Here is a 22,929-nt window from a genome sequence, read left to right on the forward strand (position 1 = left end):
CTGACGACGCTTCGCCGTGCTCCCGGTTGCAGAATCAAGCGCCGTTCCTTTCTTTAGATTACTATCTATCTCTCTGCCCGTGCCGATCACAACGTTTGGCTGGCGTAGATCGTTTCCCCTCCGAGACACCGAGTTCTTTGGTTCGTTCCGTTCGCTCAGGCGCACGTTTCGTTGCCGCGCCGAACGCTGCGTTGCTCGACGCTCACCGCGTGATAGGTGGGCGCTAAGTCCGATGCGGGGCGCATTGTAAGTAATCGCTGGGCCGTAGCGCATTGTATTATGCCCCTTGGCGGGTCGACGGGAACGCTGTCGCGTCCCACTCTTGAAGGCGAAGCTTAAGCGTCCTCCAATTTTTCTTCTCCACAATCACTTTCTCCCTCTCTTCTCGGCGGCGTTGCCTCTCGTCGCGTTGGGGAAGTGTTTCTCTCCTTCCAGTTTCCCAGCAGCAGATCGCCGACAAGGTAGCGTGGAGAGGCCTAGGTTTATCACACGTGTTCTTCGTCGTAATCCTCCCTACCTTTCATTTATCATTTTCTCTCTCTCTCGTAATCCTAGCTACCAGTGCTCAGTGGAGGTTTTTAGCAGTGTGGAGCAAAGCGACGCATGATGTCCCGAAAGCGGACAGTTCTGTCGCTCAGTGATAAGCTGAATATTATTGAGGAAGCGGAAAAGTGGCATGGAGTCACGAAAGCCAGCATTGCTCGGGACTTTAAGATATCCGAATCTTCGCTTAAGACAATCCTGGCAAACAAAGCGGTGTTATTGCAGAATGCCAACAAGTTCGGGTTCAAGCGGAAAGCGGCAAAAGAAGGACAGCATGGGAAGTTGGAAAAAGTTCTTGTCAAGTGGCTGCATTAAGCACGGAGCTATGCAATCAAACTGACGGCGCCATTCTAAAAGAAAAGGCGGACCTTGTGGCATTGTGTCTGGGCATGGACGACTTTCAAGCATCGAACAGGTGGCTGAATCGCTTTAAAAAATGAAACATGGCTATGCACAGCCGCTCCTGCGGAGAAAGCACTTCTGTGGGCATTTCGATGGTGAACGAGTGGATGGAGTCGCTGCCGGAGGATTGCTGCATACAAGCCCCGCGACATTATCTTTTACTATATGCAGCCCAAGCAAACCCTTGCGTTTAAGGGTGACAGTTGTCATGATGGAAGCGTAGTAAAGAGCGTGTGACAGCACTATTGTGTGCTAACGAGGACGGTGCTGAGAGGCTGCCTGTGCTCGTTGTTGGAAAGTTTGCAAAGCCACGGTGCTTTAAGAAGTTGAAGACACTGCCGTGCAGCTACAACTTCAACAAAAAGGCGTGGACGACGTCTTCGCTCTTCAGCAATTTTTTGCACCAGCTGGATAACAAAATTAGTTTTGTGGACAACGCACCATGCCACCCACCCGATACTTCCAGCCTGAGGAACATAAAGGTTGTTTTTTTCCACCCAACTGCACAAGCCGGCTGCAGTCGCTGGATGCTGGCATCATTAAGTGCATAAAGCAAGGGTACCGGAAGCGGTTAATACAGTGTCGGCTAGTGGCTATGGAGTGCAGCGAGTCGGAAAAGATCACTGTGCTCGACGCCATGCATTTTATTGCCAGTTCATGAAACGCGGTGTCACAAAGCACAATCACTAACTCGTTCAAGCACTGTGGCTTTAAGCGAGAGACTGTCTCCTCTGCTGGGTACCCAACAACCACGATGCCGCTTGAGGCCGATGCAGGCTTCGCCGACGACGATTTAGAGGCTCTAAACCTCGCCACGACCTTCGCTGAGTACGTGGAGGCCGACAACAATGTTGCGATCGACGGCGAGGTGTCGCTGGATGATGCCAGCGAGGAGGCTTTGCCTAGTGCCGACATTGGACGAGGACAACGATGACACCACAGATGCCATGCCTGGGCCTACCACGTTTGCCGAGGTGCTACGGCACATAGATGGCCTCCGGAACTTCATCTGTTCATGCGACGCCGCAGAGGACCTTCTTTTGGACATAGCCCAACTCGAGCGAAAGCTCTTGGTTCGCAGATATAACAAGGTCCAAAAGAAACTTACCGACTTTTCTTAAAGTTTGTGACGGCTGGTGGGAATCGCGGCAGTGGGCAGTGGAGTGCCGTAAAGGTTTGTTTGAATAAAGCATGATTGCTACCTGTACTGCAGCATTAATGCTTATCGTATTTACTTTTCTGGTAATTTGGGTTTCCAAGCCCTGTAGAATATGTTAGTAGTTTTCATTGAAGTTTCTCATAAATCCGTCGTGCGAAATAAGCAGTATTTTTATACGCATAATTTATGTTTGGATTTCACGACGCCCAAATTTAACGACGCTTTTTCGCGGTCCTGAGAAAGTTGTATAATCAGGGTTCCACTGTATGTAGGGTCCTTCGTTTGCGGGTTGTGTGTTTTAAAATATGACGGGGCAAAGTTCAGGTATTAAAGAAGAAAACTAGCGTTCATGTTTTTGTTGTCTGGCAGCCCAAAGTTTGGGATTTTTCTGGCAACTTTGACGAGCTAAGAGAGGTGATGGTCTCTGTATGGCGAGAAACATTTTATTTGAAGAAGTAAGATCACTCACAGAAACAAATAATAAGGAAGAGAGCTACTCACAAGTCATGTGACGAACTTAGCTATACAAATCCTCATTGGCAGGCATTATTTATAGTCTTTAAAGAAACCATATACACAAAAACAGCAATAAAGACCAGCTATGCCATTCTTTGTTTACTTTGTTCTCCAGAAGAAAGGGAAAAAAAGCACATATCCCCACGGGCATGCTTTTGCAAAAGTTGTGATGCTTCTCTTACAAACCCTTGTCGACGTACAGCCGTGGTAAAAAATATGCGGCCCACGGCTGCGGGCTCAGGAGCATCTGCAGGGCCACACCGTGGCGCGGCTATCTCCATTGGGCACTCGTTGCAAGAGTGCACTAAGTAACGCTAATCTTCACTCTCACTCTCGTGTGGCCAAGTCACATGTTTGATAAATTTCAAGTGTGGTGTTTGGCTGCTTTGCAGCTGATGGTCAGTTGGAAAGACAGTTTGTCAGTGTGCGCTTGCCTTCCTCCCCGTGCCAGCACCTGCTTGGATTTCTTGCATACATGCACAAGCTCCGGCAGGCGCGCATTCAGCCGTTCGGCTAAGCGCACGGCACCTATGCCCGGCAGTGTCCAATTTGGGTTCGCGCTTCATGTTTGCGTGCACCTCGCGCTTGTATGTGCAGCACTTCCGTGCGTGGTGCTTGAACGGATGGCGCACATGCATGCAGGCTCTTAACGGAAGACGCAATGGCAAGGCCCTGGTGCATAGGATAGCAAGCAAAGAGCAACCACTTTGTTGGTGGTTATTGTTGCTGGTGTTGGTACCACTACAATGCCTGTCCTGTCTAATGTTCCATCCTCGTTTAAGGCGAAAGCGTTACTACACTCACGTTGCAGAAACTGTCTGAGCCTACCAGTTGTGCCCACAAGCCGTTCGCCGCAGCCATGCCAAGAACTACGGCAGCGTGGCAAACGAAGCAAAATGGAAGCGCCCTCCTGTGCACTGACCACCAGCAGTGAAACAGCTGAGCGCCGCATCTGAAATTTATCAAGTGGGTGACATGGCTGCACGAGAGTGAGGGTGAAGTTTGTTGTCATTCGATGCACCCTCACAGCAGGCACCTGATGGAGATGGCAGCGCCACAGCGTGGCCCCGCAGCCGCTCCTGCGCCTGGAGCCATGGGCTGCATATTTTTGACCGTGACTGTACAACATCATTTGCATATTGTCCATTTTTGTGTCCATTCTACAATTGTTGGGCTTTGGACATATCTTAGTTAGGAAAACATCAGCTTCACAACTATCATTTACAATGCAGAGCAGCATCAGCCCTGCATTCGCTAGGTTGGGGTAGCGGGCCGTAGCGTCTTGTGAGCACATGAATGCTGCTCTTGGGGCTTCATTCTAGCAGATGCTGTTTGAACTCACTCTGTAGTAATGTACATCAACATTAACTTTTAATATTGGCAGATGTCTGCCGCAGTATCTGTCTTGACCCCTTACCATTCGTTGCTTTTGCAATGCCTGAATTTTTTTCTTATCCTTCATGAAACGGTGTAATTTTGAGGATAAATCAAGCTTAACCAGATTTTCAAAATATTTGTTTGGAATGCAAAAATAGGGAATCATTGAGTTTTATCCGTAAATGAAGGACCCTAAATATGGTGTCAGCTGACGCAAGAGTATAATTGGAGATATTTGAGAGAGGACTTGCTCCTGGGCCAGTATAACATAAACTATTCCAATTTGTTTTTATTCCAAATCGACCATTAACCCTCCGTGATAGATCAAGATGGCTCAGGGTCTGCCCATATGGGTGTGGCGCCTGCCCATATGGGCTGGACCCAAACAATTCTGAGCTACCAGGAAGGGCGAACGCCGATTTGGAATAAAAACAGATTGGAATAGTCTTACATTATAGGGGCCCTGCAGTAGACGTAAAAGAGCCTGATGATGATCATAAAGCTTGATACCCTAAGGCGCCGCATCGCCAGTCTTTGTTTCACAAATTATTTCACAGTCCCCTCAATCAAGCACCGTACATCATCCCACCGGTGCGCAAATCTCCCCGTACATCCCATCCTTACTCAATCGCACGCACACGTGCTCGCACCACTACTTTGGCGGCCTCATTTTTTTTTCGCACAGCAGCGGACTGGAATGGCCTTCCCGTGATATTGCAGCCATCACGTGTTCATAAACGTTTGCGGACAACTTAACTACATTTAACTTAACTACATTTAACTTAACCTAATTGTTAAGTTAACTTAACTTAACTTAACTTAACTACATTAACTAACTTAACTTAACTTAACTACATTTGTTTCTTATGAAGATCACTCTCTGTAACCTTTATTTGTGAACCAACCCCTTATGTAATACCCCTTAACTGGGGTCTTTAAGGTAATAAAGTGAAGTGAAGTGAAGAAAGATAACTGCGTGTGCATAGCAGCATGCAACTTACATGGTACTGGGCTTCGCTAGGCTTGAACCCGCAGTTTACACTTTTTGAGTACAGTAGAGAGACAAACTGAGCTAGGTGGCTGCTGGCAGCATATGGTGCTGTGGTGGGGTTCCCCATTGTTTTTTTTTTCACCAGTAATAGTTCATATCAGACAAGTTGTTCATGTGCATATGCATATTTTGGGCATGCTGAATTTGAAACTGATGATTGTTTCAATATCTGAAATACTTTCGAGGTTTGGTACCCTCATCTATATATTACTCAACAAATATTTGGCACTTTTTATAACTTTTGACTGCTGTCAATTTTTAAAGAAGCCAATGATATATGAAAGTTTTTATAAATATTTCCACATAACTTGAACCTGATGGCGACACCTATTACTAATGAAGAAAAGGCAGGCTTCTCATGTTTAGCATATGCACTGCGACCCTTCAAGCATTTCTTTTCTTCAAGGAATGTCATAAATGCCTCTCATGCGATTTACTTCATAACATTTCATTATTGCTGCTTGCCTAGCAGGCTCATGCATGTAGTGGAGGCATATTACGCCACAACAGCAATGCTATTTGTTGCAAATAATAATGTGTATTGTTGCAGAAGGCATATATTATTTCCAAGCAAGCAAGTGGCAGCATGATCACTCTCTTGACTTAGCAGCACACAGCCAGTTTATCGTGCCGATGGGCTGCTTTTCTGTTCAGGCAGCTGGGAGAGCGCCTTCTGCATTTCACTCAGCACCTCCGACGACTCAGGAGCCTCCGAGATGACCCAGGTTTCCTTGGTGCTCTCAAACTCCTCCCGGCACAGGGGACACGTTGTGTTGGACACATTCCTGCACAAGGCACAGCATAGTATTCAATGAAATATGACAGAAAGATCACATACCCCAACAACTAGTATTGCTTCAATTTTTCTGCACCTTATCTCTCTCCATTTTCTTTTCCCAACTGTCACCTTTATTTTTGTTTTTGTCTTTTGAAAGAATATAAAATAAACATGTTTATACTGAATATAAAAGTGCCAACTTGCAAAAAAATCTTGCTGAGCCTTTTCTTTTGATTGTTAGCTATCCACAAGAATTAAAGGGACTGACAACTATCCAGAACGCATGGTGAAAATGCTTGCAGAGCTTTTCACCATGTGTGCAAAATGCACGCAGAGCTGAGTTGAAGAGAGTGACGCAGGATTTGGTCAGCAATGGCTACCCCGGCCAGTTTATAAAGACTGAAGAAAAGCATGCAGCTGAACCCCCTGTAAGGCCGATGAGAACAAGAAAACAGGAATCTCTCCCCTATGCACGAGGCGTGAGCGAGTCAATATCAAGAATTTTCAAAGATTATGATGTACAAATCTGCCACATCCCTTCAAGCAAGCTGAAACAACTCGTATGAGTCAAAGACCACCTCGAAAAAGAAAAATTTCCGGACGTCATCTACAAAATTCCTTGCCAGGACTGCCAGGCGTGCTACGTGGGCAAGACGGGGAACTTTAAAAGAAGGCTACAGCAGCACCACAGTGGTGTAGCCAAAGGACACATGGTTTCCAGCACCCTGGCAGAGCATCACGAAAAGACTGGACACAGTATTAATTGGCATTCAGCTTCTATCATTGAAAGAGAGAAAAAATTATCATTCCAATTGCTCCTTGAATCATTCTGCATATAATCTACTGCTAACACGATAAACTGGACACAGGGACCCCTCCCTGAGTTGTACGCAAGCGCATTACGTCTTCCAACGCACATATAATAAAGACCACCATGCATTCGTTCATTGTGAACAAGGCACCCGTATTGGCCGCTGAAACATCAAACATCAATCTGTGTTTTAAATTTTTTCAGTTGACGAGTGTACGTTTACTCAGCCATGTTCTTTCCTCACCAGAATAATTTTCGTCAAACCCTAGACTTAATGGTGAAAATGCTGTGTTGGTGGTAAGATGGTTTTACACAAGAGGATAAGCTGATATCTGCAGAATATAGATGGCAAGAGCAGTAAGGGTAAATTCTAATGCCAGTGTTTTATGGAGCACCACAACAGCCAAACGGTCACTGAACTTGTATCACTTATTGTCACAAAAGACACAACTTAGACACCCCTTTATTTCAGTTGCTATTTTGCACAATGAACTGATGTTTGTCTCGGCATGGGTAACAACTCTAATGGGCAGGCCCTTGAGCTTCCTTCTCATGCACAAATTAAGCTGCCAGTTCAAGTCACAGCCTCTTCTGCTACAGGGTGTCTACCAAGTTGACATTTCCAAATTCCCAGAGTTTTCCAGGTTTTCCCTAAACCCCTTTGCAAAATTCCCAGAATGAGCCATAACTTTTGTAGCGATGAAGACTGGCGGCGAATTCGGAGCGTATAAATTCTTTGATTTTGCCGAACAGATGGTCGTTGTTAGTCACAGCGGCTAAACTTGCAGTGGAAGTATCGGGGACCGAAGAACGTTGAGTGAGTAGACGTTGCCTCCCGAGTTCGTCGTAGCTTTGACAAAGTTCAGCGACTTCGACCACGGTCAACGGGCTTTTCGAGAGGAGCATTTGGAATGCGTCATCTTTGATGCCCTTCATTACGTGACGCATCTTGTCAGACTCAGCCATCAATGGATCGACGCGCTTGCAGAGGTCCACAACGTCTCCTATGTACTTGGTGAAGTTTTCACCGGGTTGCTGGGAACGACTGCGCAAGCGCTCTTCAGCACCGAGCTTCCGCACCTCGTGGCGACCGAAGACTTGCGCAATGTGCGTCTTGAAATCTGGCCAGGTGCCGAGGTCAGATTCGTGGTTGTGGTACCACATGCTAGCGACGCCCGTGAGATAGAAGTTCACGTAACTGAGCTTTGCAGCATCGTCCCATTTATTGTGGGCACTCACCCGCTCATATGTCGAGAGCCAATCTTCTACGTTGTATTCGTCGGAACCGCTGAAGATCGAAGGATCGCATTGACGCACTGAGCCAGGACAAATCAGTGTTGGCGATGTCGGAGGTGTTGTTTGGCTGGCGTCGTCAGGCATGACGGCCGGCAGTGTCCGATTACGTAGTTCCAGGGTGGTTGGGGAAGTACTACCCGGCAAAACTCCACCAAATATGTAATGCAGTTTATTGAACAGCCAGGAATGCGACCATCTCAGTTGAGCGTCAGACATCGAGAGCACAAGCCCCTCTTCGTCGGCGGGCCGATGGTGATAGCGCGTCCATAGGGCGCGCCAGTCTTTTTCGCTACAACGCCACCAACGCTCATGCAGCACCACCATTGCCTGTACCTCTAAGTTACGCCGAGGTTGCAGCACGACCACCTCCATCGACTTTTTCAGCACCACCGTTTGCTACACCCCCACTTCCAATCCCTCCAGTGTACACCACTAGATCACCGGCTAGCACGGGACCCTGGCGTACACCCGACAATCGCCCCGTGTGCTTCTGTGGAATCCCTGGTCACGTGGCACGGCACTGTCGCCGTCGTTTATGGCCCTGGTGCAGTACTCGGCCACAACCTCCTATATGAACAACACAATCAAACCCCGGCCCTCAGTCCCCAGCAGCTGTAAAGCAACCGACCACGGCGGCGCTCAGACCTGCGACGCAGCAGAGGGTGCTAAGAATGACTGGCTCCGGACAGGCTGCCATTGGAATATGAACCTGGCAACGTTCAACGCTAGACCGTTATCTAGTGAGGCGAGACTAGCAGTGCTATTGGAGGAATTAGAGGGCAGTAAATGGGATATAATAGGGCTCAGCGAAGTTAGGAGGCCAAAAGCAGCATATACAGTGCTAAAAAGCGGGCACGTCCTGTGCTACCGGGGCTTAGCGGAGAGAAGAGAACTAGGCGTCGGATTGCTGATTAATAAGAGTATAGCTGGTAACATACAGGAATACTATAGCATTAACGAGAGGGTGGCAGGTCTTGTTGTGAAACTTAATAAGAGGTACAAAATAAAGATTGTACAGGTCTACGCCCCTACATCCAGTCATGATGACCAGGAAGTTGAAAGCTTCTATGAAGACGTGGAATCGGCGATGGGTAGAGTGAAAACTACATACACTATACTAATGGGCGACTTCAATGCCAAGGTAGGCAAGAAGCAGGCTGGAGACAAGGCAGTGGGGGAATAGGCAGTGGCATATGGCAGTGGCATATGGCATTGACCAAGCAGAAGAAAAGACAGTACTGTTACATGCGAAACTAAACTAGTTTCATCAATAAAGTGATTTTATGAATGGTATGTGCTTTTATGGCATCCAATTCTTTAGCAGGCTTATATCGAATTACGCCCTGTATCAAACTGATAGGCATCCTTTTTGCAAGTTCGATATAGCCGGGTTCAACTGTAGTTCCCGAACCAGCCTTCGCCATAAATCCAAGCCTCCCTCATGAGTAAGCAAGAATAGCTCGAAAGTCTCTTCCGACGATACAAAGACTGCTTTTCTACATTGTCGAGTATTTGGCAAACACCAGTTGCAGAAGCCATAGGGCAACAATTCGATGAAATGCTGCGCGATGACATCATCTAGCCGTTAAAAAGCCCATGGGCAAGACTGTGATCTTAATAAACAACAAGAATGGAACTCCATGCTTCTACATTGATTATCGCAGCTTGAACAAAATAACAAATAAGGACGTATACCCCCTCCTACGTATAGACAATGCACTCGACCGACTCTGCAATGCTAAGTACTTTTCGTCTACGGACCTCCAGACTGGTTATTGGCAAATTGAAGTTGATGAGAGGGATAAAAAGAAGATTGTGTTTATCATGCCAGATGGCATCTTTGAGTTCAAGGTGATGCCATTCAGACTTTGCTCTGACTTGCATTGTTCCAGCGTGTAACAGACACAGTATTGGCAGGACTGAAATGGCAAACTTGTCTCATCTACTTGGATGATGTAGTTTTTACCACATATTTTGAAGATCACCAGAGTCGGCTGCAGACAGTACTAGAGGCGATCAAGTCATCTGGACTCACCCTGTAGCTGGAAAAGTGCCATATCGAAAAAGTTACGAAGAACTTCTGTTCCTAGGCCATGTCATCAGTAAGTCTGGAGTCCGTCCTGACCCACAGAAGATATCTGTCATCGCTAAGTTGCCACGGCTCTTCGACAGCAAGGCAATGCGCAGATTCCTGGGTCTGCGTATCTATTACAGTCGCTTTGTAAAAGACTTTTCAAGCATTGCAGAACCCTTACTCATCTCACAAAAGGTGATGTCAACTTTAAAAGGGAAACACGGCAGGACCACGCATTTGAGGAGCTGAAACAATGGGTGCAGTCACCACTGGTGCTTTCACACTTCGACGAAGACTCAGAGACGTAAATCCACACAGCGTAGGCCTCAGTGCTGTGCCAGTTCAAAGGAAGGATAGAGTAGAAAGCATCACAGCTTATGCTGCCCGGTAACTATCAAAAGTAGAAGTGAATTATTCCATGATGGAGAAAGAGTGCCATGTAATCATTTGGGCTGTGGCGAAATTTCGGTCTTGCATATTGACACGTGAACTAGTTTATCCTTTACGGGTGAGCACTTTTAACGTCTAAGAAATGTTATTGCTCAGCGCAGGACGCGTCTACATGTATCGGAAGTTTCTAGAATGCTATCGATGCTTCTATCCACTGTCTGTTATCGCCGAAACTTGTGTAATCTGATTGCATGTATGCATGATGCGAATGGTGTAGAAATTTGTGGAAGGCACGCGGGTCCCAGCGGTTACCCTGGAAGATTCGACGACTGATCTATAAAAGCCGACGCGCTTGACCCGCTGATCAGATTTTGGCGATCGCCAACTGTGTTCGCCATTGTCGCCGTTCTTTAAATGTAGCCTGCTTTTGTGGGCACAGGTTCACCCAATAAAAGTTAGTTTCATCTTTCACAGTATTGCTACTCTGTTCTTCATATGTCACTCCACGTGACATCTGGCAGAGGTGCTTTTCGTTCATGTACCGGACGCCCCCAACAAGCCGTGATCCAAGCCCGGACCACAAAGAAAACACCAACATAGCCCTGGACCATTGAGCAAGCCGCCGTCTTCAACAGTTGCCGCCGGAACACGGACTTCTACCTGAGAAGACCAAGAAAATTGTGGCCAAGACAACCACAATGGCAGCCCCAGTGTCACCCATCGTATTTCAACAGCCGAGAGAGCCCTCTACCTTCCGTGGAGCTACGTCGGAGGATCCGGAAACCTGGCTCGAAACCTTCGAAGGGTTTTTGACCTTCAACAACTGGACCTCTAAGGATAAGCTACAACATGTGTACTTCTCTTTCGAAGATGCCGTGATGACTTGGCTCGAGAACAGGGAGTCCTCCCTTACGACATGGAAACGGTTCCGCAGTAACTTCCTGAGGACGTTCACGAGCGTTGTCCGTAAAGAAAGGGCCCAAGTTCTGCTGGAAACCCGAGGCCAACTACCCAATGAGACCATCACCATCTTCACGGAAGAGATGACCAGTCTTTTATGGCACGCTGACCCGGAAATGTCAGAAGAAAAAAAGTGCATTTCTTGATGCGAGGCGTAAAGCAAGAATTTTTCGCCGGACTGATCCGAAACTGACCGTAGCCGAGTTCTTGACAGAGGCAACGACAATTGAGAAAACTTTAGAAATGCGCACTAGGCAATATAACTGCCAAGTGCTCACGCCTCAGTGCGCCATCCAAGCACTGAGTTCCTGTGATCTCCAAGAGACCATAAGGGCCGTTGTGTGCGAAGAACTGCGCAATGTCTTGCCTTGTAAAGGCCTTCTAATGTCTCAGCCTCAAGTGGCCTCGATTGCTCACATCGTGAAACATGAGGTTCAGCAATCACTTGGAGTTCCTGAGGTGCAACCTCAATTACCGCAGACCCAGCCAGAAGCGATTACCTACGCCGCCGTCGCACGCCGTCAAGATCCCCCTCCACGACTGCGCCAGGGCCCCGTAACGGCCCAATTCCATCATCCGCCGCCGCCGCCAGCACGCCCTGTCGTCGCCTAGTGCGCCTACGCAAGGAAGACGGACATTTGGCACGGCCCCGACCGCCGCCCGCTTTGCTACCACTGTGGTGATGCCGGCCATGTGCACCGCCGATGCCCATACCGCGACCTGGGATTGCGAGGCTTCGCCGTCAATGGAGCTCCCCCGAGGGAAGGTGAACGCACTCGTGACATAGCTGACTACCTCGCCGCTACTCACTGGAGCCCTCGACGACCGTCCCGTTTGCCGTCACCAGGCCGCTACCTGTCGCTGCAGCACCGTCCATACACTGGCACAGCCCGGGGCCGGTCCGTGAGCCAATGTCTAGAAAACTAAAAGCAGCAACCGGTGGAGGTGCGGTTGCTGTTCGTCGAACTGATGAATATCCTCCGCTGCCTACGAAGACTACGAAGAGATCTACATGAGGCGCGATCTAATGATGATGAATGGGACAGTTGTCGAGGGCTCCACTGAGTGGTGTCAATGTAATCAGCGATATCATGAGGCTGTTCACATTGACGCAGGCACAGTGCATTAATGACGAACCCTCGCATCCCAAGTCACAATATGGGCATCGGCAGTACTCCACAGTGATAGCACAGCGGGCTGTGGTTGGGGGTGCGCCATATATCTGTCTTACTTGGGTAGAGACACTGGGCGACAGATGGGCAAGCTGGCAGTGGCAGCGGAATTGCAGCATTACGGGGCCCTGGTGTGGAGGGGGATCTTCGACGCCAGACAATGGCGGCCTAGGTAATCGCTTCCGCCATGGGAGGCGCCGATTCAGGCTGCTCTTCGGAAACTCCCAGTGACCACAGAAGTTCGTCCTTGACCATGTCCATGACCGAGGACACCTGACGTTGTGACGAAGGTAACATCTTGCGCAGTTATTTGTATACAATGGCCCTGATGATCTCTTGGAGGTCGCTGGATCCTATTGCTTGGATTGTGCATTGTAACGTGAGCATGTGGCAGTTATATCTTCTAGTGCACATTTCGAGAATTTTCTCAATTGTTGTTACCTCTGTCAAAAACTCAGCTATGGTCTTTGATGGGTTGTGGGTCAGTCCGGCTAAAAGTTATTGCTTTACACCTCGCATCAGGAAGTGGACCTTTTTCTCCTTGGGCATTTTCAGGTTGGCATACTGTTGCACACCAGAAATGACAGGTCATCTCTTCCGTGAAGGTGGCGATTGTCTCATTGCCCTCAGGCTTCCAGCAGAACTTCGGCCCTTTCTTTTTTGAAAATGCTTGTGAACATCCTCAAGAAGTTACTGCGGAACAGGTCCCACATTGTAAAGGTGGATTGGTGGATTCCCGGTTCTCGAACCAAGTCCTCGCGGTATCTTCCAAGGAGAATTACACATGACGCATAGCTTATCCTCAAAGGTCCAGTTGTTGAAGGTTGAGATCCTTCCAAATGTTTCGAACCAGGTTTCCAGATCCTCCGACAAAGCTCCACGGAAAGTATGTGGCTCCCTGGGTTGCTGAAGCATGATGGGTAACACTGGGCCTGCAATTGTAATTGTCAAGTTGGACACAATCTTCCTGGCCATATCAAGCAGAAGTCTGTGCTCCAGGGGCAGTCCTTGCCATCTGCGGCTAGCTCACTGGTCCTTGCTGACGTTATTGTTGTCTTCAGGGTTCGGGCTTGAATTGGGGCTTTGCCGGGGTGTTTGGTACGCACTAGCACTTCCACCAGATGACACACAGTTGTGACAGTGAGAAACATAGCAGCAAAACTGTGAATACCTTAACTAACTTTTTATTGGGCAAACCTGTGCCCACAAAGCAAGTTACACTCAAACACAATGATAGCGCTGAATACAGTCAGCGACCGTCGAAATCTGATCTGCGAGTCAAGCACGTCGGCTTTTATACATGAGTCATCGAAGTGTCCAGACTAATCGCTGGTGCCTGCACGTCTTCCAGAAAATACTACACAATTCATGTCACGTATACAATAAGATTACACAAGCTTCGGCGACAATAGACAATGCGTAGAACCATTGATAACATTCCAGTAAATTGCAATCATGCAGGTGAATCTTGTGTTGAGCGATAAGTTTAAGTTGTTAGAAGGTAAAATGCAGTCCCCGAGAAGAGGATAAATAAGTATACGTGTCGATATGCTCGAGAATTTTACATGAAATGCTTGTTAATGAAGTAGGCCTGTAATTGCTGGGCAAGTGTCTGTTACCTGACTTGTGAACTGGAATCACTTTTCCCGTGCACCAGTCATGGAAGAACAAAGTGCTGCAACGTCTGCGTGAAAATGTGCGACAAAATAACAGCAGAAAGTACATCAGTACATTTCAAGATATTAGAACTGAGGGAGTCTGGGCCAGCACACGAAGATAATTTTTTATTGTTAATTAGGTAGCTAACACCAACCCAGTTAATAGTAATCGGATCTATAGGCAAAAATCCTGAATTGGGTACAAGCGGTAATCTACATGGCATTCCGGTAACATAGGAAGAAAATACCTCATTACATAAATACATTACAGCACTCTTCAGGAGCAACAGCTTCATCATTGGGGCATGTTAACTGGATGATTTTACTTGGAGTACCTACTGGGAGTGTAGCCAAGCAGTTCTGAGAGGCAGACCGACTCTGCGGTCACAGTCAACGCTTACGCCCAATGAACCGGAAATTGACGACATGTACTGCAGCATGACCGTACGCTCCAGATTGCGTTGCAACTGGTCCCATAGTGTTTATTTGCATGGCACTACTTGCATGGCGCAAGTAACGCCATGCAATAGACAGCCATATAAAACAAAACTGTAACAGTCCTCCCCTCTGAAATCATTCAACATTATGGGTAGTAGTGCTGTACTAGCTAGCGGGTTCTGGTGCTTCATTGCAGCTGAGGTCTGCTGCATATTGAGTTGGCACAGTTCACAGCAGCCTCTTCTGTGCCACCAGTCACATGCACGGCTGGCTCCGAGTTTGCAGAAACAGCTGGATGAGTATCGCACACAGTTGGGCAGTTACCAATGCCTGGTGTTGCAGGAGGTTCAGGCTCCAATGGTCCTACAGTTGGCATGGAGACTTCTTCACGTCGAGGACGTAGGTGGTTGCCGTGCCTATGCCAGACAGTGCCATCACTGAGACAGTAGCTGCTGACTGACCTCTGGTGCTGACGACATGTGCGCCTTGACCCACGGTGAGCCTTGATGGAAGTTCTTTGCAAGTACATTGTTTCCCACATTTGGTAGTGGAGAAGAACACCACCCTCTGTCGGCATGCAGCTTCTGCTTAAACTGTCTCAGCAGGACTGAAGTGGTAAACTTGGATGAACTCCAAAGCTGTCTTGAACATCCTTCCTATGAGCATTTCATATAGTGTTCTGCCAGTGACCTCTTGCACGTAGTATGGTTCTATAATGAAATAAGAACCTTGAAATTTAGGTTTGGAAGGATCCATAACTGCTCTTCTTGATCTTGTTCTTGACAGTCCGTGCAAGACGCTCTGCCGCACCATTTGAAGCTGGATGATAGGGCAGTACAAGCATGCAACATATCCCATTCTGTGTCAGGAATTGCAAGTATTGCTCACTTGACAGTCCATACTCTAATTGACAGTTCCGGCAGTCCGTAATGCTGGTCCGCAATGCTGCAATGACAGCATCCACTGATGTTGATGCCACTGGACAGACTTCGACCCATTTTGAATAGGTGTCAACAACGACGAGAAATGTATGTCCCAAGAATGGGCTCCCAAAGTAAACGTGGAGCCTTGACCAAGGCCTCTGTGGAAATGGCAAGGGTGTGTGCTAACGTGTTGAGGTGTACGCTCGTTAGCTTGGCATGTAGCACAACCCTTCACGCTCTTAGCAACGTCAGCATCAATTACCAGCCACCAGACATGGTTTCTGGCAATGAAATTTCTTTTCTCCATGCCAGGATGCCTAGCATGAAGAAGAGCCAGGACTTTGCCTTGCAGAGATTTTGGGATGACAACTCTGGAACCCCACAGCAAGCAATCTTCATGGAGGCTGAGTTCATTGCTCCTTGCTGTGAATGGATTGCCCTCTGGTCCAACAGGAAGCTCTTTTTTTGGCAGGAGAGCAAGAACTATGTGACTCAGGAGCGGATCATTTCTTGTAGCCTGTGCTACAACAGCTGGTGACAAGAGTCCTAGGTATGCTTGTTCAAGAATGAAGATTTCAGCAGGTGCAGGCAGATCAACGCTGTTTGTTGGCAGCGATGACCTACTGAAGGCCCCAGCATAACGTAAGTCCCAAGCAGGTTTGTACACAAGTTTGTACTTGTAACCAGGAAGTTTCAGTGCCCATCTGACTGGTCATGGTAAAGCTGGCACAGGAACAGGCTTACCAGCACTCAACAATCCCATTAGTGGTTTGTGATCCCTGTAACAGTGAAAAAGAATGCCTGGCAGGTACTGGTGGAACTTTTCAATGCCGAAGACGAAGGCCAGTGCCTATTTGTCAATTTGGTTGTAGTTTTGCTCCGCACGAGACAAACTTCAATATGCAAAGGCAATGGGCAGTTCTCAACCATCAGCTTGTCGATGTGTCAAAACTGCGCCACTCCCATACGGAGATGCATCAGAATTGAGACACAGTGGTTTCTCTGGATCGAAATGTACTAGGACAGGTGCTGATGTTACCAATGCATCACTGTAGTGAACGCATTTTGTTGCTTTTTTTCCCTAAACCCATTTTTTCTCATTTATGAGAAGCGAATACAGAGGGCAGAGCCATCCAGAAATATTTGGAAGGAAATGCCTGTAGAAATTCATGAGTCCCAAAAAGCTTTGGAGTTCCTTGATGCCATGGGGTGCAGGTTCACGAAGGATTGCAGGTACCTTGTTAAAGCTTGAGGACAGCCCTTCTTTGTTATGATGTGCCCTAGTTACTCCCCCTGTGGCACAAAAAACTGACACTTGTCGAACTTCAACATGAGTCTAACACCGCAAAGTCGAGATAGAACAATACGAGGTTGCAAAGGCACTCACATACTGCAACATGTGGCATTCCTCGAAGAAAGTTCTCCATTTCTCTTTGGAGCAAGGCTGGTGCCGATGATATGCCAAAGGGAAGATGTGTATACTGAAATAGTGCCATATGTGTGCAAATAGTAACACACTTCGTAGAGTCTTTAACGTGAACTATTTGCTGGTAGGTATCCCTCAAATCCAGTTTGGTGAACTCTTCAGCCCCGGACAGCACGGCCCAAGGGTCCTCAGTTCTAGGAATCGGGTACTTTTCCAATGTGGCTACTGGATTAACAGTAATCTTGAAATCTGACGTGGTCATCCTTCTTAGTCAATGGAACAATAGGCCAGCCCAAGCTGAAGAGGCAACTGGCTCAAGAATGCCCTCCCTCTGCAGGCGCTGAAGCTCTTGTGACACCCCATCCTTCAGGGTGAAGGGCACGAGATGTGGCTTGAAAAACTTGGGTACCGCATCTTGCGGAACATGAGTTGTGGCTTTTGGGCCCTTGAAAGTTCTAAGACTCTGTTCAAATGCCTCAGGAAATGCTTGAATAACGTCCTTAACATCAGAAACAGCATGGACATCTGCTTCCCAGAAGACAGCAATGTCGAGTCCCAGTTCATGAATCCAAGTGCAACCTAGCAGTGTTGGTGAACCTTCCCCAGTCAGGAATAAAGCTAGGTCAGCTTTTCTGTCGAGGAACTGTACTGCGACATTTGCTTTGCCTTGAACTTGCGTGAGCTCGCGCGAGTAGTTCCGTAGGAGAATTCCAATGGCACGATAGGCACTGACGGTAGTAGCTCCTGAAGACGTTTTTTTGCAATCACAGTAATGCTCGCACCAGTGTCCAGCTCCATACGGAGTGGCTTGCCGCAAATGCCGACAGTCACGGTAAAGGCGCAACGGTGTTGGCTGGCCACATGTCAAACACATTGGCAGGTGTGTTGCTGTCAACAGTGTTGCCCTGGTGCGTTCCATTTGAAGCTTTCAGAGCTGGAGGTACGGAACCGTGTAGTTTTGTAGACTTGCCCTTCTGCGATTAAGCGTGTTTTCTCTTCGATTTGCATACTCGAGCAGCGTGTCCCTGCTTTCGGCAGTAGTTGTAGGTGACATAGCAGAACCATGCATCTCCGTCCCCCCATCGAATGCTTCGAGGTTGCCAAACATTGGCACGATGAAGTTCTGTTGCGTCGAATTCACTAGATGAACGACCTACTCACATGCATAGAAGTGGGCGAGCAAGGATGAAGCACTTGAAGCAACTTGAATGAGAAACTTGCATGATTTTTCTGTTGACACCACTTGATACGAGTGTAGCTGAGCAGTTCTGAGAGGTGGACTGACTCTGCAGTCGCTGTAAATGGTTATGTCCAATGAACATAATCTGACGACATGTACTGCAGCACGACCGTACACTCCAGATTGCGCTTGCAACTAATCCCATGCTGTATATTTTCTCCACCTTTACAGGGCGGCGCAAATAGTGCCATGCAACAGTAATATGAAACGAAAACGTAACAGTACTGCCGACTATGGTCCAGAATTTACGAGGATTAGTTCGCAAAAGGGATGGATGTGCGACAGTGTAAAAATGCTGTCTTGCACTAGCGATGGCTGCATTGTATTCACTTGCAGCACAGTAGTAAGCAGACAAAGTGACAGCACTGTGTGAAGCTTTCACACAGCGAAACAGCAGCTCTTTTTTTTTTGTTGCGAAGTCACTTGAAAAAGGCGTTGAACCAAGGGGACTGTGGTTTGCAAATGACTGTCCTTTGCAGCACGAAATATTCAATTAGTGACATGTTATTTCTGAAAATACACCTTCTTCTTTATCACAGTGCTGATCACAACAATCGATGCAAGCTGCAAAAATTTCCATTTCAGCGGTAATCAAGGTCAAGTCGGCTTTGCTGTAATCACAGATGACTTTCATAGTTTTCTTAACAGGAGCCTGTGTCTTGATATGGAAAGTGAGGGCAAGGTCATCACTTTAGCCTTTTAATTAAAGAATTGGGAAAATTACATCAGGGCTCATGGCGAGAATCAGGTCTAGTATATTAGTGAACAGGCAGATATCCGTGTAGGTTTCAGCACAAGTTGGGTGAAGTGGAAGTCCAAACAAGCGTTTATAAACTCGGTACTGTGAGAAGAGTGCGACGTTAGCATGTTGTTGAACCAAACAATATCGAGAAACTAAAGTCACCAAGAAGAAAGAGTGGCAAGTAAGGATATCTGACAACTTTTCGTGAGAAAAAATCTACTGAAACAGCTTTACTTAGTATCAAAGAAAAATTAGCAAAGAATATTGATAGCAAGGTGTTCACCCCAGGAATTTTTTTAGACTTCCGAAAAGCATTTGACTCGGTCAAGCATAATATACTGTTTGAAAAATTACCACATTACGGCATTCGAGGGGTAGCTCTACAATTAGTACGCAGTTACTTAACAGACAGGCTACAGTATACGTTCCTTCACGGGTATAAATCTCAACTACAGCCTTTGAAATTCGGTGTACCACAAGGTTCTATACTCGGTCCACTCTTTTTTACTATCGACATAAATGATATCGTGCCGGTACCACAATCTTCCTCTATAGTTCTGTATGCGGATGATACCAGCTTGTTTTTCTCTGGAAGCCGTTTAAGAGATTTAGAAATCGCGGCGAACGAATGGTTGATATCACTTTCTTACTGGCTTGAGTGTAACCAGCTAGAATTAAATGTTAGTAAAAGTAAATATATTTTATTCAAAGGCAGAAATAAACGCGAAGATTACACCATTTCTGTTAGATTTAAAAATAATGACATCGAGCGTGTCCCGTTGTTTAAATTCTTAGGTGTACTTTTTCATGAAAACCTCAGTTGGACACCGCAAATCAACAAAGTACATGCCAGTATGTCTAGATCAATTTCTGTCTTATATAAACTTAGGTCTCTAGTACCAAACTGGCTAAAGCTCCAGTTATATTATTCACTAGTTCATTCTCATCTCAATTACTGTCTCTTAATATGGGGTACGACTTCAGGAACGAACCTTGAAAGGTTAAAAATTATACAAAAGAGAGCTGTTCGCTGCATAGAAAATCGGGAACCAACTGAACACACTGCGCCATATTTTATCAAGCTAAAATTGCTTACTGTTAACCAACTTTTTAATCTGAAGCTCGCCTTGTATATTCGCAAAGAAATTGGAAATGAATTGACTAGTTATATGTCTCAGTGCTACCCTACTAATGTTCCCTATGATCTCCGACACGAGCGATTTAGAATACCGTTATTCAGAACCATTTACGGTAATCAAACATTGCTCTACCTTATACCTAACTTTCTCCGCAACAATAGTCATATCCACGAACTTATTGAAAACTGTACTTCTACCCACAGTTTAAAGAAAAATGTCACAACGTACTTACTGTCTGGTGCTCTGTCCTAAATAAGTTCTTGAGTTTTAAAAAAAAAAAAACCTTTTTATTGTTCTATAACCTCTGTGTTCTGCTGCGTTTTCAAACATTTATACATTGTTAGGAATTCTGTTACAATTTGTATAACGCTTGCAAAAACTTTGTACTTTTTAATATGTTGCCATTTATGTACGCGTTTGTGCTTCTTATGGGTGTTGCATTATTGTGTGATTCCGTTACTCAATTTAAAATGCCTAATCACGATATGACCTCTGTTCATGAAAATCTTTTTGTGGCGCTTTAATGTACAAAGCCATTGTTTTTCTTTGTTTTTTTATTCTCACTGCTTCTGAGCAAATGTATGGGTGGAGGGACCTTAGTCAGGCAGAGCTCATCTGCCTTTTAGTCCTTTCAACCCAGGCAATGTATGTCTGAATAAACTGAACTGAACTGAACTGAACTATTTTATTTAATACACCATGAAGGTCATCGCAAAATGATGGTGAAGCAGTTGGAGGCCAACAGCATGTGCAAAAGTTGAAGTACAACGCACATACAAACAAAATCTAATGGTATTTCTACGGAGATGCAGCTTGAAATGAGCATTTCAGTTACTGCAATCAAAACACCTCCAACTGATCACATACTGTGATCATAGCGATGACACGAATACTGTTTTTCACAATAAAATATTTCGCTGCTCTTTACCTTAGCAGAGCATCACATTTTGGTGAGACATACGATGTCAGCAGCACACGAATCAGTTAGTGAGGATATTGCAGAAAACTTATTTAGCAGGCTTTGCACGTTAGTGAAAAAAACTGATATGCTGTTATTCCTTTGCGAATGTGCTGGTTATGTTGAACTGTTTTCTTTGATAGCTTGACGTGACCGAACTGGAGAACATACTGCCACGTGGTCGTGACGTCAAGGAACACAGTAGCAATACTCTGAACGACAAAACTAACTTTTATTGGGCGAACCTGTGCCCACAAAACAGGCTACACTTTTACCACAACGATAGCGGCCAACACGCTCGGCAATCGTCGAAAATCTGATCAGCGGGTCAAGCGCGTCGGCTTTTATAGAGCAGTTGTCGAATATTCCAGACTAATCGTTCGCACCCGCGTGCCTTCCACAAAGTTCTACACCATTCGCGTCAGGTGACGAAATCAGATAACAAAAGGTTCGGCGACAGCAGACATCGGATAGAAGCATTGATAACTTTCCAGAAACATCGGATACATGCAGGCGCGTCCCATGCTGTGCGATTACATTTGTTAGGCGGCGAAACGTGGTTGCCCCATAAAGATAAGTATACTTGTCAATACTTCACGTGGCATGCCAGCTTTGCATACATTATCAATGATAGAACAGCAAATGTAGAATTTCTTGTGCAAAAATAGCTTGTTTAGCTATAGTGAGTGTGGTTGGCCCGTCGCCTTAGCAAAATCTAGTATACCTTTTTCCTAGACTGGAGCGTTGCTCGGCAAAAATCATCATCCACAGACACCCCTGCAGATTTCAGGTTAATTTTCAGTGCCGGAATTCTGCCCTTTAGTTTAAAGCAAGAAAATTTAATTTTAATTGGATGACTCTTATTAGCAGTGTAGGAGCCAAGTCTGTGGGCTCTACATACCGTATTCTCGGGGTCCTCAAACTTAAGATGAAGGTCAAGCAGCAATTTTTTGTAGTGCACCGATGTTGGACTGCACCGATGTTTTTGATGGATTGTCAGAAATACCATAAAATATTAAGAGGAAGCTTTAGCTCGGGTCCAACTCCAACACAGCCTATTCAAATACATGTAAAACGCAAGAACGTTTTTCTGAGATAACTCCTGGACCAATTTCAATGAAATTTGTTGCATTTGAGAGAGAAGGTTAAATTCTAGTGAATGCTGGAAGCGGAATTTCGATTTAGGGCTTGCGTTTTGTTAAAAACATTTTCAAATATTTGACAGTTTGAAAAAAATAGAAGCACGAAGTTTACAAATTCATAGCTCTGCATCAAGAAAAGATATCGCGGTTTGTAAACAGCATCCATTACACCATTCAAAGCGGACAAATTTGATATGTAATTTTACATCTTACGTGAATTTATTACGCTAGTTACAAGGTTTCTGCAAAAGCTATATTACCATATTACTAAATTTTTTTATATTCAAGTGTAACATATAAATTTTGTCCGCTTTAGATGTACTATTCGATGCAATTTACAGAATTGTATTATCATTTTTCATTGCTGGGTTACAGAGTTGTAAACTTGATAGTTTCGTTTTTTTGAATATGTTCGATTGTTGCCAATTATTAATAAAAAATTGATGACCTAACTCGAAAATTCGAAACCAACAGTCACTAGACTTTTCTTTTAAATGCAGCAAACCTCGTCAAATTTGGTGCAACGGTTGACAAGAAAAACGAATTCTCCTTTTACATGCATTTAGATAGGAGCGCTCGAGCTAAAGCTTCCTCTTAAGTTATCACTTTGGGAGTGATCTTCTAGATCATCAAGATGCGTCAGGAGAGAGGCATTTTCGTTTTTAACAACCTTTTTATGCCAAAGAAAAAATACTGTCCAGTTATGAAGGCTTGCTGGCAACGCAGGCACCGAG

The 22,929-nt window shown here is 45.9% G+C and overlaps 1 protein-coding gene across 3 annotated transcripts in view; it reads right to left on the reverse strand.

The window, feature by feature from the left end:
* Positions 1-2,533: 2,533 nt before the first annotated feature.
* LOC135916728 (RING finger protein 141-like) overlaps positions 2,534-22,929 on the reverse strand; it is a 271,536-nt gene continuing 251,140 nt past the window's right edge. For all 3 annotated transcript variants that reach the window (XM_065450178.1, XM_065450179.1, XM_065450177.1), the window contains one exon: positions 2,534-5,833. In XM_065450178.1, the coding sequence (XP_065306250.1) occupies positions 5,671-5,833 (163 nt within the window). In that variant the 3' untranslated portion in view covers positions 2,534-5,670. The remainder of the gene's footprint in view (positions 5,834-22,929) is intronic.

The sequence above is a fragment of the Dermacentor albipictus genome, chromosome 3, assembly GCF_038994185.2.
Source record: "Dermacentor albipictus isolate Rhodes 1998 colony chromosome 3, USDA_Dalb.pri_finalv2, whole genome shotgun sequence".
Lineage (NCBI taxonomy): Eukaryota > Metazoa > Arthropoda > Arachnida > Ixodida > Ixodidae > Dermacentor > Dermacentor albipictus.